The sequence below is a fragment of the Musa acuminata genome, chromosome BXJ3-5 (genome assembly GCF_036884655.1).
Source record: "Musa acuminata AAA Group cultivar baxijiao chromosome BXJ3-5, Cavendish_Baxijiao_AAA, whole genome shotgun sequence".
NCBI lineage: Eukaryota > Viridiplantae > Streptophyta > Magnoliopsida > Zingiberales > Musaceae > Musa > Musa acuminata.
In genome coordinates, this window is record NC_088353.1 from 580,001 (window position 1) to 595,580 (window position 15,580).

At 42.2% G+C, this 15,580-nt stretch overlaps 4 protein-coding genes across 5 annotated transcripts; 3 read left to right on the plus strand and 1 right to left on the minus strand.

Annotated features, from left to right (window-relative positions):
* Positions 1 to 3,118: 3,118 nt before the first annotated feature.
* Positions 3,119 to 4,602, plus strand: LOC135638099 (U-box domain-containing protein 29-like). Its single transcript, XM_065151047.1, has one exon. The coding sequence runs from the start codon at positions 3,178 to 3,180 to the stop codon at positions 4,447 to 4,449; it is 1,272 nt and encodes a 423-aa protein (XP_065007119.1). The 5' UTR covers positions 3,119 to 3,177; the 3' UTR covers positions 4,450 to 4,602.
* Positions 4,603 to 7,010: 2,408 nt separating this feature from the next.
* On the minus strand, positions 7,011 to 9,927 carry LOC135637667 (serine/threonine-protein kinase ATG1t-like). 2 transcript variants are annotated; one of them, XM_065150352.1, is made up of 8 exons: positions 9,632 to 9,927; positions 8,588 to 8,705; positions 8,422 to 8,480; positions 8,276 to 8,340; positions 8,070 to 8,163; positions 7,922 to 8,002; positions 7,724 to 7,826; positions 7,011 to 7,632 (listed from the first exon to the last, which is right to left on the minus strand). In XM_065150352.1, the coding sequence occupies exons 1-8, from the start codon at positions 9,863 to 9,865 to the stop codon at positions 7,583 to 7,585; spliced, it is 804 nt and encodes a 267-aa protein (XP_065006424.1). In that variant the 5' UTR covers positions 9,866 to 9,927; the 3' UTR covers positions 7,011 to 7,582. The 2 variants fall into 2 exon arrangements, with proteins under 2 accessions (XP_065006424.1, XP_065006423.1); XM_065150351.1 differs by having other exon boundaries at positions 7,724 to 7,835; positions 9,632 to 9,926.
* Positions 9,928 to 10,444: 517 nt separating this feature from the next.
* Positions 10,445 to 12,078, plus strand: LOC108952840 (extensin-1-like). The gene is made up of 2 exons (XM_065151818.1): positions 10,445 to 11,783; positions 11,854 to 12,078. The coding sequence occupies exon 1, from the start codon at positions 10,482 to 10,484 to the stop codon at positions 11,763 to 11,765; it is 1,284 nt and encodes a 427-aa protein (XP_065007890.1). The 5' UTR covers positions 10,445 to 10,481; the 3' UTR covers positions 11,766 to 11,783; positions 11,854 to 12,078.
* Positions 12,079 to 14,950: 2,872 nt separating this feature from the next.
* LOC135638295 (histone H3.2) lies at positions 14,951 to 15,530 on the plus strand. The gene has a single exon (XM_065151363.1). It carries the CDS (start codon positions 15,012 to 15,014, stop codon positions 15,420 to 15,422), a length of 411 nt encoding a protein of 136 aa, XP_065007435.1. The 5' UTR covers positions 14,951 to 15,011; the 3' UTR covers positions 15,423 to 15,530.
* The last annotated feature ends 50 nt before the right edge of the window (positions 15,531 to 15,580 follow it).

Sequence of the window (15,580 nt, forward strand, 5' to 3'; positions counted from 1 at the left end):
TAATCCACTCCTTATCTATATCCATCGAATTTTTTTTACTATATAAGAATAAATTATAAATTCTCCAAGATCAACTAACCATATCAAAAGTTCCAAACCCCTTGTTTATGCCCATCAAAAAATAAAATATAAAATATAAATTCTTCTTTGTCCATTACAACAACAAAAGTTTCACACCCTTTATGCACCATCTCATGCAAACTTTGAATATTATATATATAATTATATAATTTATACCATATAATATATCTCTTATCCTACGAAGGAATAGTGGATGGATGTTAGCTTGGTTTTGTTAAGCTGAACGAAGACTTATAATTTCATTTCCACGAAGACTGGATGGATGAGTCAACACCCATCCCTCATCCCCCACGCAGCAAATGTTGACCATCCACCGCCAAAGTGCAGCACACTTGGGTCAACCATTCGAATTCTCAGAACACCGGTCGTCATCAACTATGACTCAGAACAATCCAAGACTAACTTGAACTTTGTTTCTTCCTCCTTTTCATCCTTCCGTATATGCCCAAAAGTTCTTCTCCGTTGTCAACAAAGCATGAGAATAATAAGAATAAGGAGGAGGAGAAGAAGAAGACGTCGGGTTAGGTTCTGCTTTAGGTGTCTTAAAAGTTAATGGTGTTTTGCCTAACCCGTGAGAGAGTTGAGCAAGTTGGTCTTTGGCCTCTCTCTATCCATTAAAGTCAAACTTTTTTAATAACACTCTCGTGGGTGCATCAACTTATTCTCTCTCTATTTATTTATTTTTTATTTGATAAAAAGATAAATGACGAATACAATATTCTAACCCCAAAATTTTTGATAAATTATTGTTTTTTTATTAGTTAATTTAATTAATATTTTGAAAAATGTGTCTGTTGAGATTTCGAACCCTTTTACCTTTAATAAAATTAAAATGGATTCCTTCGATGATATGGGGTTGAGAAGAAATTTTGTCATCCATAGATAGTGTGGATTTTGGTATGTTTCAGCGTTAGATTGATACTGTTAGTTCTTGAATTAAGGAACGATTCACGACGGTATACGCAAGTGAAGAACACATCCAATCTACCCGTCATACATGTGAAAGAAATAGCAATGATCTTTTTTGTTGAAAAAAAGACATTTTAGTTTTGCTTGAATATATGAAATCAAGTAAGAAATTAGGATGTTATAGTATAAATAAATTATAATTATAACTTGATAAATAAATTTGAATTTATTTTCATTAATTATAATATGATTAGTATCAAAACAATCATATTGGAAACTATGATTAATTGAAAAATAATAGGTATTTATTTAATTACTAAAAATACTTTGTTCCTCGTTTATCTTCACTGCCTCTCTCTTGAAGTGAGTTTTTGATCTTTCAATATAGTAATTAAGTGTTGCTACATATGTAAAATTGATCTAAGAGTCAATATGATCTAGTTCAATCCTGAATGCATGGACCTATCCCCAAGGCCTAGGCAGATGTCTAGAGTGCAATTCGAGAGTGAGACTACGATAAAAAAAATAGACTCTTGGAGCTTTATTAGCTTGTGTCGATCGGCTTGTGATTCTTTCGAGATAAAGTTCAACTATTAAAGGATATTCAAAGTCGTCTCGAAAGAGAAGATGACCTCATCAGATGATGCTTCGCATTGCCCTGAGGTGCTCCTTAGACGTGTCGGAGTCTTGCATAATTGGTTAGTGTCAGGGAACTTCCCGACTTGACCCCTCTGACGCTTAAATTTATAAAGAAAATAAAGAGGGTTTAGACGAGTTTAGGAGAGATTTTTTTACTCCCTATTTTTCATCTCATTCGATTGACTTTTATATCGGATTTCCCTCCCCCTTAGCTTCTCGTACCGTTTGGGATTTATTTATGTCGCTAGCTAGTTAATGTATTTTCATATTGATAATATATGGAAATGACGTATAGGAGAGTATCGTTTATTCAAAAATGGACAAAGGATAAGGATCGACGTTAGGTACCGGATCATATCATCAAAAATTAATGTTCCATATAATTAAGTATTTGACCCTTTCCGAAATCATGGCCAAGGTGGATGGATCGTTAGAGACTGATAGTGCAATTGAGGGGAAGCTAAGACATTTGGTGGTATGACGAGGAAAAGCTGATAGGTTGAGTCCGATTGTCATATTTGAATGATCATCTTGTGTTAGATAGCATGAGCTTTTTTTGTTCCAAAGTGGCAGCCCACAATCAATTGAATTAGAAGTGCAATGCCTATGCCATTGTTTTTTCAAAATTAGAATCAGATGGATTTAGTGATTAAATTATTATACATATGAAATCCTTTTTTTTCTTCTTTATTAAAAAAAACTTTTTTTTTTTAATTTTGTTTGTTATGAAATCAATCAGAAATTAGAATATTATACCATAAATAAACTGTCATTATAAATATATTAAATATATTTAATTTATTTTTATTAATTATATAATGAATTTCAAATTGGATGTTATGATTAGAAACATAAAATCTAATGGATAATCAGCTTTTCAATGAGATTTTTTTTCTTTCATAATATTTAATTAAATATCATGAATCTAAATCGCTAGAAAGAAAACATTAGAACAAACGAGAAAAACATAGATGGATTCTTCATAAAATTATAGGAAAATATTTTAAAGTGAGCCCAATACACAATAATATCTGATGTGTAAATATTTATAATAGGGTGAATTAAAAAATAATAATTTATATGAGAGTACCACACCGACACTTCCGAGACAACTCCACCGTCCCATCGGTGGTGTTTGTCTTATAATACTTGGATTTGAAGACTTGGCCTTTTTCTATTCTCTCTCTATCTCCTTCTTCACGATCTCATCTCACTGGATCAATCATGTCATCCACGTATACGTAGACGACCTTCCGATACGTACACCGGTTTTGGACTTCGGCCATGCAGCGTTCCCCACAAGGTCAAGCTGCAGTCAGCTTTCATGCACTCCACCCACGTCCCACTCCCACCTTTGCATTACTACGACCCTAAAGGCCAAAGGAAACATGGATGATGCCCAAAAATGGTGGGTCCTCCATCCCCATGTCTCTACGTTGTTTTCTAATGGACTGCTTGTCTTTTGACCGCTGACCAGTGACGCCATCTCCCTTCGATATAAAGACGACACGGGAAGGAGGAAGGAGGAAGAAGAGGAAGGAGAGAGAGATGGGGAGGAGGAGAGAGAAGGGAGGGAGAGTGGATGGGCTGGAGGTGAAATTGCCGAGCTTCTTCCGGTGCCCGATATCGCTGGAGGTGATGAGGTCGCCCGTCAGTCTGTGCACCGGCGTCACCTACGACCGGGACTCGATCCAGCGGTGGCTCGACTCCGGCCACCGGACCTGCCCTACCACCCGCCTTCCCCTCCCCTCCCCCGTCCACCTCGTCCCCAACCTCACCCTCCGCCGCCTCATCCACCTCTGGTCCTCCCCTCACCTCCTTCCCCCGCCTCCCCCGTCCTCCTCCCCCGACGACCTCCTCCTTGACCTCCGATCCTCTTCCTCCGACACCCTCCCTCTCCTCGACCGTCTCTCCGCCTTCTTCTCCTCCCCCGCCACCGACGACTCCGAAAAGGACCGCCTTGCCTCCTCGGTGCACTTCGCCCCCGCCCTCGTCTCCCGTGTCGTCGATGATAACGCCGGATTAGAAGCCCTGCGAGCGGCCGTCAGGGTCCTCGCTCTGGTCCTGGGAATGGAGAGCCGCAGAGAACTCGCGATCGCGGCGCTCTTCGCGGACCTCGATGGGTCCGTCTCCGCGCTCCTCAAAGTCCTCAAGAGCCGCGACGGGGCGGAAGAATACCGAATCGACGCGGCTACGGTTCTCGAGTCGATCCTGTCGTCTCCTTCTTGTGACGGCGAGAGGAGGATCTTGATCGTGGAGAAGCCGGATCTTTTCCCGGAGCTCGTCCGCTTGATCGACCCGCCGGACACGATGGACCCGGCGGCCGCAGACGCGGGGCTGCGGTGCCTGCTCGCAGCGGCCAAGGGGAGGCACGCGCGGGCGGGAATGGCTCGTGCCGGGGCTGTGCCCGCGCTCGCGAGGGCGCTGACGGCCGCGGAGCTGCCCGCCACGACGGCAGAGCGGGCGCTAAAAGCGATGGAGGCCGCGGCGAGAAGCACAGAGGGGAGAGCGGCGGTATGCGAGGCCGCAGAGGCGTGCGTGGGGGCGGTGATGGAGAGGGTGCTGAAGGTGGGGCGGGAGGGGAGGGAGGCGGCGGTGGCTGTGCTGTGGGCGGCGTGCGTGGCGGCGGAGGACCGGCGGGCGAGGGAGGCGGTGGCGGTGGCGAGAGGCGGCGCGGCGAAGATACTGGTGGTGATGCAGGGCGGGTGCTCGCCGGCTGCGGCGAGGATGGCCAGGGAGCTGCTCCGGGTCTTCAAGGTGGACGCCGAGAGCTGCAGCGTGGGCTACGACACCAAGACGACCCACATCATGCCTTACTAAACCTCCTTAATTAACACTTGGAATCCCTCATTAACATGTGGGGATTATAATTATTATTATTAGCACATGGAAACAAAAAAAATATATACTTTATATTTGTTAATTGTAAATGCAAAGTGATTTAGGCTTATCAAATCATATGATTTAATCTAATCGGATTGATCGAGCTGGACACGCATCTAAAAGATGGAGGAGGAGCATACATCTATCTTATTTTGGAAATATATAGAATAAAATCTTAATCTCTCATCTTTGGTAAATGAGCTCAGTACATCATCATCATCAAATCAATTAAATTGTTAATTAACTCTCTATTAATCCTAAGAATTTTTTTCCAGCCCATTATTTATTTGATCTTCCTATTCTACTGCGACATTTGTGATCCTAAGATTAATCTCTCGATTAACTCTCACGGGTGGAGGGAACAGAGCGGCCGAAATCGCTGAAAAGGGTGGCCGACCGAGTGCAGGCTGCGCCGCCTACGACTTGCTTGCTTGCTTGCCGCCGATAGGTCGTAGTTGCAGAGAGGAAGAAGAAAGAATCCTATACTACGTGATGATGACGGAAGAGAGTGGACTGTGAAAGAAAGGGTTTCCAAGGATTAGGATCGGACGTCAATATGGACGCCCCTCTCCTCCTTTCTTTAAACTAATGTATAAAGGGTTTTCCCCTCACCCACCGAGTGCAAGTCAGGATCTATCTTATAAGGAGGATTTGCAACCATTAAATCATAAAATGATTCCTAAAAGGGAAGGATTAAGGTTGTATACAATGTAGATGTGATAGATTCGTTAACGATGAGCAGTCAGTCTGCGAAGAGAATATTAACAAGTGTGCATTGAAATATTCTTTTTTTTAATAATAAATTTTGATCATTCAATAGATATCATAGTTTGTTAATTGGGAAAGAGATGAGAGAAAAAAAGATGAATATTTTTTTAAAAAAAATAAAAATTATATAAAAATAATATATAATAAAATTTATTCTTATATAGGAAGAAAGGATGTGGGGGGAAATCAAGGTCAAGATCAAATAACATCAGATTCAAGAATGATGAGGCGTCAAGTTGTTTTCTCACCTTTTCCTCCTTTTTTTATTTATGTGTTTATTTTACATTAGAACAAAGAAAAGAAAAAAAGATTTGGAGAAGCTCTGCTCCACCAAAACTTGTAAAGGAAGTCAAGATGGTATCTCATGGAATTTACGATCAAGTATCTCTTGGGGGCCCTGATGGAGTCAAAAGTTATGCTTGTTGTGCCCTTTCTTTGCTCATCACCCTCTGCTTTTTCTTTCTCCCCTCTCTTTCTCTTTGTTCTTTTAGATTTCCCAGATTGAGTTCCATTCCACCAAACTTTTAAGAAAGTTGAGATGTTGGACTCGGAAGTTTCTGCCTGCCGGCATTCCTTTCATTCATTCTCCATCTGTGTTTATTCTAGACAAATGTTATATGGGAATTCCAGATTTCACTGCACTTGTTTTCAGCTACTTTTGCCATGGCCCATGCTTTGACTCCAATCATTGATGCAGAGGCCACCACCATATCTCCATCTCATCCCCAAAGAATAATCCATGCAAAACCTTGGCTCATGACCGCAGATGCAAAGGCTTCAAGAAAGGAAATAACATACAAAGAATGCTGCAGAGAAAGCAAAAGCAAAAGTCTGCAGAGATCCCAGCAAGGTGCTCCATCTTTAAATGTAGTTCTGAGGTGCAGCCTCATCGAGATTCATCGCCATCCGGCAAAGCAAAGAAGATGCCCTGTAATCCATCCAAGGAAAAGAAAAAGGAGGTCAAACAAGGCATCAGAGAAGGACTCCCTCGTGCCCAGGGAGAAACTTTGGCTTCTTCAACAGTGGACTCAAATGTCCTGACTACACATGATCTTTTTCTCACTATTTAGTTCCTTGTCGGGCAATGCCTTTAGTTAAATCATAATGATGCAATTCAAGAAACCACTAGAGAGTCTAATGACATTAGAGACGAGCACTATTAGATATATAATATAGTGGGAAAAAAAACACTCATGTATGTTATTAATGTAGGGATGGATTATGAGCTTCACTTAATTTTAGAATGTAACTGCTGATATGTGCTGCAACACTGTGCAAACCACAGGGATGTCTCAGCAGAGTCTTTGTTAGGCTAATTTGACCTGCAAGATCTCAACTAAGTTTACTTTAGTGATCAGAATGCACTGCATGGACATACACTAATTCTTACAGTAATGCTAATGCCAATACAAATAGATGTTTCTAGCAGCTGACATAGTGCCTTAAAAGAACTCGGTTCCGTTAGGGTTAAGAGAACTCTGACCTGAATGGAGGTGGTGCACGCAGCCTTTTCTCGGATTGATAGAGTCAGGCTTTCCATGCATTGATAGAGTCGGGCTTTCCATGCAACCACAATGGAAGTTGCCTTTGCATTCACTCCTCTGGTATAAGAACATGGCTTGATGCCCTAAAACTTGCGGATTTCCGATAACATCAGTGATGCAAGTTGTTAAACAGTTGTGTGTAACCATTGGAAGGAGAAAGAATCAAGTAGAAAGAGACTTTTCGACTAAGAGCTGAATTACAACGATTTAAACTTCAAAAACAGCTAGTGAAGAACAATGCGTTCAGGCCTTGAGGCCTGTGTAACAGTTAGTGTTACCCATAGCATTCCAGTTATACCAGAGGATAAAAGCAACTACTGAAGGCAACTCATCTTTTGGAGAGGATAGAATTCATGTTTCACCCTATCTTGTATAAGACATTCAACAAAGAATGAACTCTCCGCATGCTCAATCCATCCTTTCACTCCATCGATTGCACAGTAGGAGCCAGTAGTAGCATCAGTAGAAACTCTTCACTGTGGATAACAGCATTTGGGGATGAAATTGGTGAGGCAATCTGCGGCAAAACCAGTCACAGGCTATACAGCAGCAACCTGTCGCAAGACGGGTAGTGACCAATGTCTTCAGGATTGCTGCTGGTATCAAATTCTTGTCTGAGTGATCTAAAAGATAGTCAAAGATTCAAACCATTAACTGGAATGACATAATAGCCCAAAAGACGGAATGACCTGTTGGCTCTACAACATTATTTTACAAGTCAGAAACATGTTATCAAGTGAGGTTTGCAAACTTCCCCATCATCTCAAGAATCTGTGGTGATAAAACTCGTCGAAGGACATGCGTTTTACTGAAAAAATATAAATATAAGGAATGTTAGAAAAAAAAAGCTTAAATAGTTTATATGAACGATATGAAAAACTGACGCTAAAGTGACACACCTGGATCTTCACACAAGAGCCTAGTGCATAGGTCAAGGGAGTCAGCATGAAAGCTAGAGAGAATGGACTGCGAAAATGGCAGCGAAGAACTCTTCCTTATATTCTGTAGAAGCTGGAAGAGAGATCATATACCAAAGTAAGAAGAGATCATGTCACCTGTAATTGAGAGAATATAATTATTATTAATAAATGAGCTACCTGAACATTGTTTCGGCCACAATATGGTGGATGCCCATTCAGAAGCTCAAAAAGAATTGCGCCAAGACTCCACATATCTACCTGCACAACAAAGATATTTAATTTTATTATCAATTCAGTAGCGAATATAAATTATGATACCTTTTACCTTATCATCATACTTCTGGAACTGCATTACTTCCGGAGCCATGTAGAAAGATGTTCCGCAAACCATGTCAATGTGCTGACCAGGATGAACAACTCTGTCCAGAAGTTTCAGAGATTGAATAAAGGTTATTGTAGTTTGTGGAATAATACATTGCAAATAATAGTTCGTATACTTATTTGGACTAGCATTTGATCCAACGATGGTACCTTGCAAAGCCAAAATCAGCTATCTTTAGCACTGCATCGCAGCTGGGAGCAGAGAGCAGTATATTCTGTTCATCATAAATTTTACCGTGAGTAGCAAATCAGAAAAAGTGGTTACCGGATGAACATGTCCTAATGTGCTTCGGCACCTCAGGTTTCAAGTCCCTATGAATAATATGGTGAACATGCATCACCTCCATACCAGCTCCTGCAATGAGGAGATAATATGGCCCTCATATCATATAGCCCTGACACATACAAAAGAAATAGATCTTTCCAGATTGGTTCTGTTAGTCTACTCATAAAATGAGATACCTAGCTGTCTCATGAATTTTCTGACTGTATCTTCGTTGAGATGGCCAGTGTGTTGAATGAAAGTGGCTAAATTTCCACCTGGGCAGAATTCGAAGATAAGGAATATGCATCCATCATCCTGAAATGGTAGTAATAAATTAAACATCCAAAGCTTTTAAAAAGTAGGAAAAATGGACGAATTTTACTATTATTTCTTGTAAACAAGAACAACAAAGAACTTGACTAATGAGCTCATGTCACAATATGCAGAGCCTACTTGATTCAAATATACTACTTCGACGAAAAACAAAAAGGATGATGTTCTGGGGGGTGTTGGGAGTTCTTTTACATTTCCACAACACTATCCAGTAAAATAGGCAGCATTCCGGAAATAGTTTCTATCTGAATTTTGAGCACACCAATTAATGGTTTGTGAAGCAGAGTTCCAAATCAAGATTCTCATAGAGACACGAGAGTGGAGCTAAAAAGCGAGTAGATCATGCAAGGAATTATTTTGTTTGTTTAATAGGACTGTTTGAACAGATACAGATGGTTGAGGCTAATTTCATGAAGATGGATGGTGATGACCATCACCTCCGAATCATTTCTTGGATCTCTAAGCACCTACCTTTAGAGAAACCTATTTAGTAACATAGCTGGCATGATGATCTAGTCCTAAAATGTGATATATACAAAAGCACGGATATCCATATTTTAAAGAAAGACACAGAAACTTTGAAGATTCATCCACTACGATGCCACAGAATTACCCTTGTCAGCTACAGTCTGAGTACCAAATAGAAGGATTAGTTGGTGTTCACTTATTTATGCATTCATGCCTCTCACAGGAGATTTCAGCAAAGAATTGTTTGCTTCTTCTGATAAGAAGCATGATGGCGTCTTCAACAATTGCATGCAAATCTTTGACTTCCTTGGATTTCTCCACTAAAATCACAACTTAAGCATGGAATCCCCAATTAGTTACCCTAAAAATCCCTTTAGAAGCTTCATAACCCTATTTTGACGTGTTATGCGGAGAAAGAGCAAGTGGATGATATTGGGGACCTGGATCACATCGAGTAGGCGGATGATATTGGGGTGCCTGACGCTGGCCAGGAAGTTGAGCTCACAGTCGAGGCAGTCCCTCAGTTGCCGGCTGAGCCCCGAGAGGTTCACCTGCTTCACCACCACCTCTCGGCCGCTTTTCCGGTGCACCGCCCGCCACAAAACCGACGCGAGCCTCTCCCTCACCTCGAAATCGCCGGCGATGGCAGTATTCGTCAGTCCCGCCGCCATCATCCTTCTTCCCGTCTCGTCTGCAATGCGATCGCAGACACCCGTCACCGGTATACTGCTGTGCAAGCGGGGGAAGTATATATAGCGGGCCGAACAATAGGAAGAGACCCAATTAAGATGTGGTGGAGGCCTATCGTAATCCTTGAAATCGTCATATTATATATTTATGACGTAATCAGCCTAATCGGACACCTTTAGAACAATCATATAATTAATTTCTACCAACTCCACTATTTTAACCCCCTAAAAAAAAGAAAAAAAAAGAAAAAGGAAATTAGTATTGCTCCTTTTAATGATGCTCCATAAGCTTTTCCATGGAATATTAAATCGACATTTTGAAAAAGCAAAAAAATAAAAGAGAGAATAACTACACACTCATGTCTCCTAATCAGCAATAGCCGAGCTGAGGGGGAGAAGAGTGAGAACTACCTCCCTACTCAATCATGCATGCAGTGCCGCTTCTCTTTTCTTGGAGTACTGCCCAACTAAGATGAAAAAGAAGGGTGAATTGGGTGACCCAATGCTAGCAGCTTTGGGCACCAAAGGTGGCTATAAAAAGGAGCGAGGGAGTGGTGTGAGGTGTAAGCTAATAAGACTTCCTGAGAGGGTCCGTAGATCAATGATGGGTGCATTGGGAGAGAGGAAGGCGTTCATGGCCTGCCTCTTCTTCTCACTTGCCATTGTCCTCATCTCTCTAAGTTTGCCCCTTCAAGCACAAGCATTCCACCATGACCATCCTCCAAAGGAGCACCATCATCACCACCCTTATCCTCACAACTCACCAACACCACCTCCTTCGCCTCCTTACCACTATAAATCACCACCACCACGTACCCACCACCACAAGCCTCCATTGCTTCCACCTCCTTACCACCATATATCACCACCACCACCTCCACCTACCCACCACCACGGGCCTCCATTGCTTCCACCTCCTCCTCCTCCTCCATATCATCACAAATCACCACCTTCATTTCCTCCGGTTTACACGTCGCCACCACCTTCATCTCCTCCGGTTTACAAGCCTCCACCACCTCCACCTACCCACCACTACAAGCCACCATTACTTCCACCACCACCTCCTCCTCCTCCATATCATCACAAATCACCACCTTCATCTCCTCCGGTTTACACGTCGCCACCACCTTCATCTCCTCCAGTTTACAAGCCGCCGCCACCTCCACCTACCCACCACTACAAGCCACCATTGCTTCCACCACCACCACCTCCTCCTCCTCCATATCATCATAAATCACCACCTTCATCTCCTCCAGTTTACAAGCCGCCGCCACCTCCACCTACCCACCACTACAAGCCACCATTGCTTCCACCACCACCTCCCCCTCCTCCTCCATATCATCACAAATCACCACCTTCATCTCCTCCGGTTTACAAGTCGCCACCACCTTCATCTCCTCCAGTTTACAAGCCGCCACCATCTCCACCTACCCACCACCACGGGCCTCCATTGCTTCCACCTCCTCGTCCTCCATATCATCACAAATCACCACCTTCATCTCCTCCGGTTTACACGTCGCCACCACCTTCATCTCCTCCGGTTTACAAGCCGCCACCACCTCCACCTACCCACCACTACAAGCCACCATTGCTTCCACCACCACCTCCTCCTCCTCCATATCATCACAAATCACCACCTTCGTCTCCTCCAGTTTACAACCCGCCACTACCTCCACCTACCCACCACTACAAGCCACCATTGCTTCCACCACCACATCCTCCTCCTCCATATCATCACAAATCACCTCCTTCATCTCCTCCAGTTCACAACTCGCCACCACCTCCTACCTACAAAAAGAAAACACCACCTCCGTCTCACCACAAGCCACCACTCCCTCCATCCCATATATACGCTTCACCTCCTCCTCCTCCTCGTTACCACTAGAGCCGGTGGCCGGAAAGGGTTAGTGAGCTTACTGCATTTTGATTATGAACGAAGACAACAGCTAACACTTCCACTTCTTGTTTTGCAGGGAGCACGAAGGACGATCACCACCAACCATCATCGTCGTAGGGTTTGCTCTCGTAAGAAGTGGAACATGCAAGCTACTGTGCAACCCAAGCGCCTACTCGTTCGTGTTTTAAGCTTATGTTTCTAGTGTATGCATTGCTGAGTCGTAAGTAGGAATGTAAGATCGAAATAAAAGTGTGCTCTAGACTTCCTCGTTGAGTACTTCTTTTGAGAAAAGCCTTTGGTATTTTGCGCTGGTCTTGTTCTCATCTTGCGAATAAAGATCCCAACTTGGGTGAGAAGAGTCCGGTGATGGATGGTGACTTAAGATGACCATGCAACATGATCGACTGTCTCGTTGGTCCCAACTCCGTACTCATTTGGAGCGCACTGCACCACCAAAAAGATAAAGAAAGCCTACGAAACATGAAACAAATAGCATCCACGTACTATTGGCGTCAACGCATTGATGAGACTGCAAGCCCAGCGTGCGTACGTGATTGACGCAGAAAACCATGCAGACATCCAGTGTTTTTTGGCACCGCACAGGGGATCGAACGAGACATTACTCATCTCTCTCACTCGCAAAATCCATGAGATATTTTTACTGAATCTCATGGATTTATATGGTTCAACGAAAAGAGTTTTACTTTTTGAAAATGTTTAATGACTTTAAACACCGATTCTAAACTTAGATTACTTTAGATTTTTGTATATATATATATATATATATAATTATATATCGATTTTTTACTTCTAATTTTAGATTTTTAACTCGTAATACTTTATTATTATTATTATTTGATAATTTTTCAAATAATAATAACAAAGTATTACTGACAGAAGCTCTAAGATCTGAAAAAAAAAAATCTAGATAAATTTTGAAAAAAATTATCATAAAACTTCTAAAAATAACACCGACCCTAAACTTGATTATTTGGGAACTATGTTCTTAGGATCTACACGCCTATTCACAAGCTAAGAATGACAATTTGAACTTAAAAAATATTATCTTATTTATATCTATTTGATTTGTTTTAGACTCATCTAGCCAACCTGCCTATAATTATACATAATATATTCTTTTAAATCTTATTAGTTAGATTGATAGTTTATGTTTGATTAAGGGGAGAAAACTATTGGCTTAGTATTAAAAATAAGAACAATGTTAGAAGATTATATTATATTTTTGTACGCACAAAGAATTGGCCAATTATTACCTTTGCTATTTTGCTTTTGGCTTTAGTGTGTGCTGTCATCAGAAGTCCACTGACACTAATTTAATTGATCCCTATCCCTGTCGTTAGTATTGTCCTCTTTCTCAGCGTTTGCGCGAGGGTTGGTAACACCAAAACAAAGGGTGGGTGGGGTAACGTAAATCCTTGAAAGATCTTTGTGTGCAAGAGATGCTTCTGGATCATAATATATATACATACATACATGAAAAATTACATATAAATTTTTTTTATGAAATTTGAAATTTATCTCACTAAACTTAAGTTTAACACATGTATCTTTTAAGTTGATTTTGGTTGACTAACTATCATTTGAAGTTATTTAGCATTCTAATTGTATCAATACATTTAAAGAATCACATCACGACTATAAGAATGTTAGAAACATTTCAATTTTTATGCTTTTTTTTCCTTCAAAATAATTAATTCCGGATAAATATGTATATATGTATATATAATATATAAAAGAAAGTAGTTGATGTTTCTGATGTCTCACTCATAGCTCTATCTATCAACATGGGATTCCATTCCGACGTGTTGCAGAAAAGGTGATCACAAGCGGAATTCATCACTTCTCATACGTAGATCTTATGTATCTCGAGAAACTTAAATCGAATCCAATGATCATAAACATCTTCAAGGAATAAGATATATTATGTGATGCAAAGCATCGGTACAAGAGTGCGGGCCCTACCTCGTCAATGAGGATAACATCTTCTCGTATGTTCGCAATTAATGTCGTCTGCACCCACGAACCTCCAATCACTTGTCTCTCGTTCCATGTTATCTTTCACGGCCTGAAGCGGTCAAATGCATCATTTTACCAGAGAGAGAGAGAGAGAGAGAGAGAGAGAGAGAGAGAGGGAGAGAAACAAAGTAGAGCATTGACCACGACAGACATGATTGATTCCAGCATTAAATCCGACAGATAAAATACGTCATCGACAGGGCTCTTTCACCTAAATTAGTTTCTAAGGACTAATCAATATATTATGAAGAACTTAGATTTAAGTATTCTTAACAAGTTATCACCTTCCACCTAAGTTAATTTATAATGACTAATCAATATATTATCAAGAACTTGAGTCAGTAGTATTGAATATGACAAATGACTCAAGGTCTATATATCTCAATTTGGAGGGCATAAAATATGTCATGAGACTAACTCATCTTGGGTTTGGTATCATGTTCGTCATTTGATACTGTCCTACATTGGTCTATGATGAGCTCTTTAAGTTGATCAGATTATGAGCTCTCAGAGAGAACACTAAATTTACTATATAATAATAGCTTCACAGATTATTTCCATTGAATTAATATAATAGTATTATGCATAATATGACATACGAGACCGATTATGCAAGTCGGATTTTGGTTACTGTAAGTTGGAGAAATAATTTTGAATCTTTTGTAAAATAATTTTCTAACCTTTTTTTAGCAGATAAAATATATAGATGTGGCGTATATATTTTTGGTCGGTCTCTTTGTAGTGTCTTCATATGGGCTTTGCTACAATTGGGCCTGTCAATGGGTCGGGATGAGTACGTACTCCGAGTCAACTGAGTCAATTCGGTGACCTCACGTTAACCAGGTATGAGCGCACGTGCGAGCAAGGAACATGGAGAAGGCATCAAGGAGCCACGTGCTGGCAAGTCGAGGGGCCGCGAGAGAAGGCGAGTGACCACGTGGTAGGGCGAGGAGAGTCTGCAAGATGAGCCACGGATCTCGATCCGCGTGCTCCCACGTCAGTGCATCTTCACCGCTCATTCTCACCCATCCGACGCTCTAATTCGCGCGGCACGCCCGGAAAACTACGCTAATTCCGAATCCCGCCTCTCCCTCCCTTTCTATTTAAATCCCACCCCGCTTCTCTGCCTCACCAATCTCAATCTCCGATCTGTTTCCCCTCCCACTGATTCGTAATCCTTTCTCTCTGCCCTGCGAGATGGCCAGGACGAAGCAGACGGCACGGAAGTCCACGGGCGGCAAGGCGCCGCGGAAGCAACTGGCGACGAAGGCGGCGAGGAAGTCCGCCCCCGCAACCGGCGGCGTAAAAAAGCCCCACCGTTTCCGCCCCGGGACGGTGGCGCTGAGGGAGATCCGCAAGTACCAGAAGAGCACGGAGCTGCTCATCCGGAAGTTGCCCTTTCAACGCCTTGTCCGCGAGATCGCGCAGGACTTCAAGACCGATCTCCGCTTCCAGAGCTCCGCCGTCGCGGCCCTCCAGGAGGCGGCCGAGGCCTACCTCGTCGGCCTCTTCGAGGACACCAACCTCTGCGCCATCCACGCCAAGAGGGTCACCATCATGCCCAAGGACATCCAGCTCGCCCGTCGGATCCGCGGTGAGAGGGCATGATCACCGTCCGATCATTTGTGTTTGGAGTCCTCGAACCTGTCTTGGTGTGTTTGGTGTATCTTTGGAAAGTTATCAATGGTAATTAATGGGTCGGTCTTTATGGTATAACATTCCTCGAGATATTTCAATTAACCTCGTGTTTAATGAGCTCAACAGTC

Coding starts and splice junctions, on each gene's coding strand:
- LOC108952840 (XM_065151818.1), top strand. CDS start 10,482: ATGATGGGTGCATTGGGAGAGAGGAAGGCGTTCATGGCCTGCCTCTTC.
- LOC135638099 (XM_065151047.1), top strand. CDS start 3,178: ATGGGGAGGAGGAGAGAGAAGGGAGGGAGAGTGGATGGGCTGGAGGTG.
- LOC135637667 (XM_065150351.1), bottom strand. CDS start 9,865: ATGATGGCGGCGGGACTGACGAATACTGCCATCGCCGGCGATTTCGAG. Junction 7,836..7,921: donor GTGGCCGAAACAATGTTCAG/GTAGCTCATTTA, acceptor TCTCTCTTCCAG/CTTCTACAGAATATAAGGAA. Junction 7,633..7,723: donor GCTCTTGTGTGAAGATCCAG/GTGTGTCACTTT, acceptor ATATTTTTTCAG/TAAAACGCATGTCCTTCGAC.
- LOC135638295 (XM_065151363.1), top strand. CDS start 15,012: ATGGCCAGGACGAAGCAGACGGCACGGAAGTCCACGGGCGGCAAGGCG.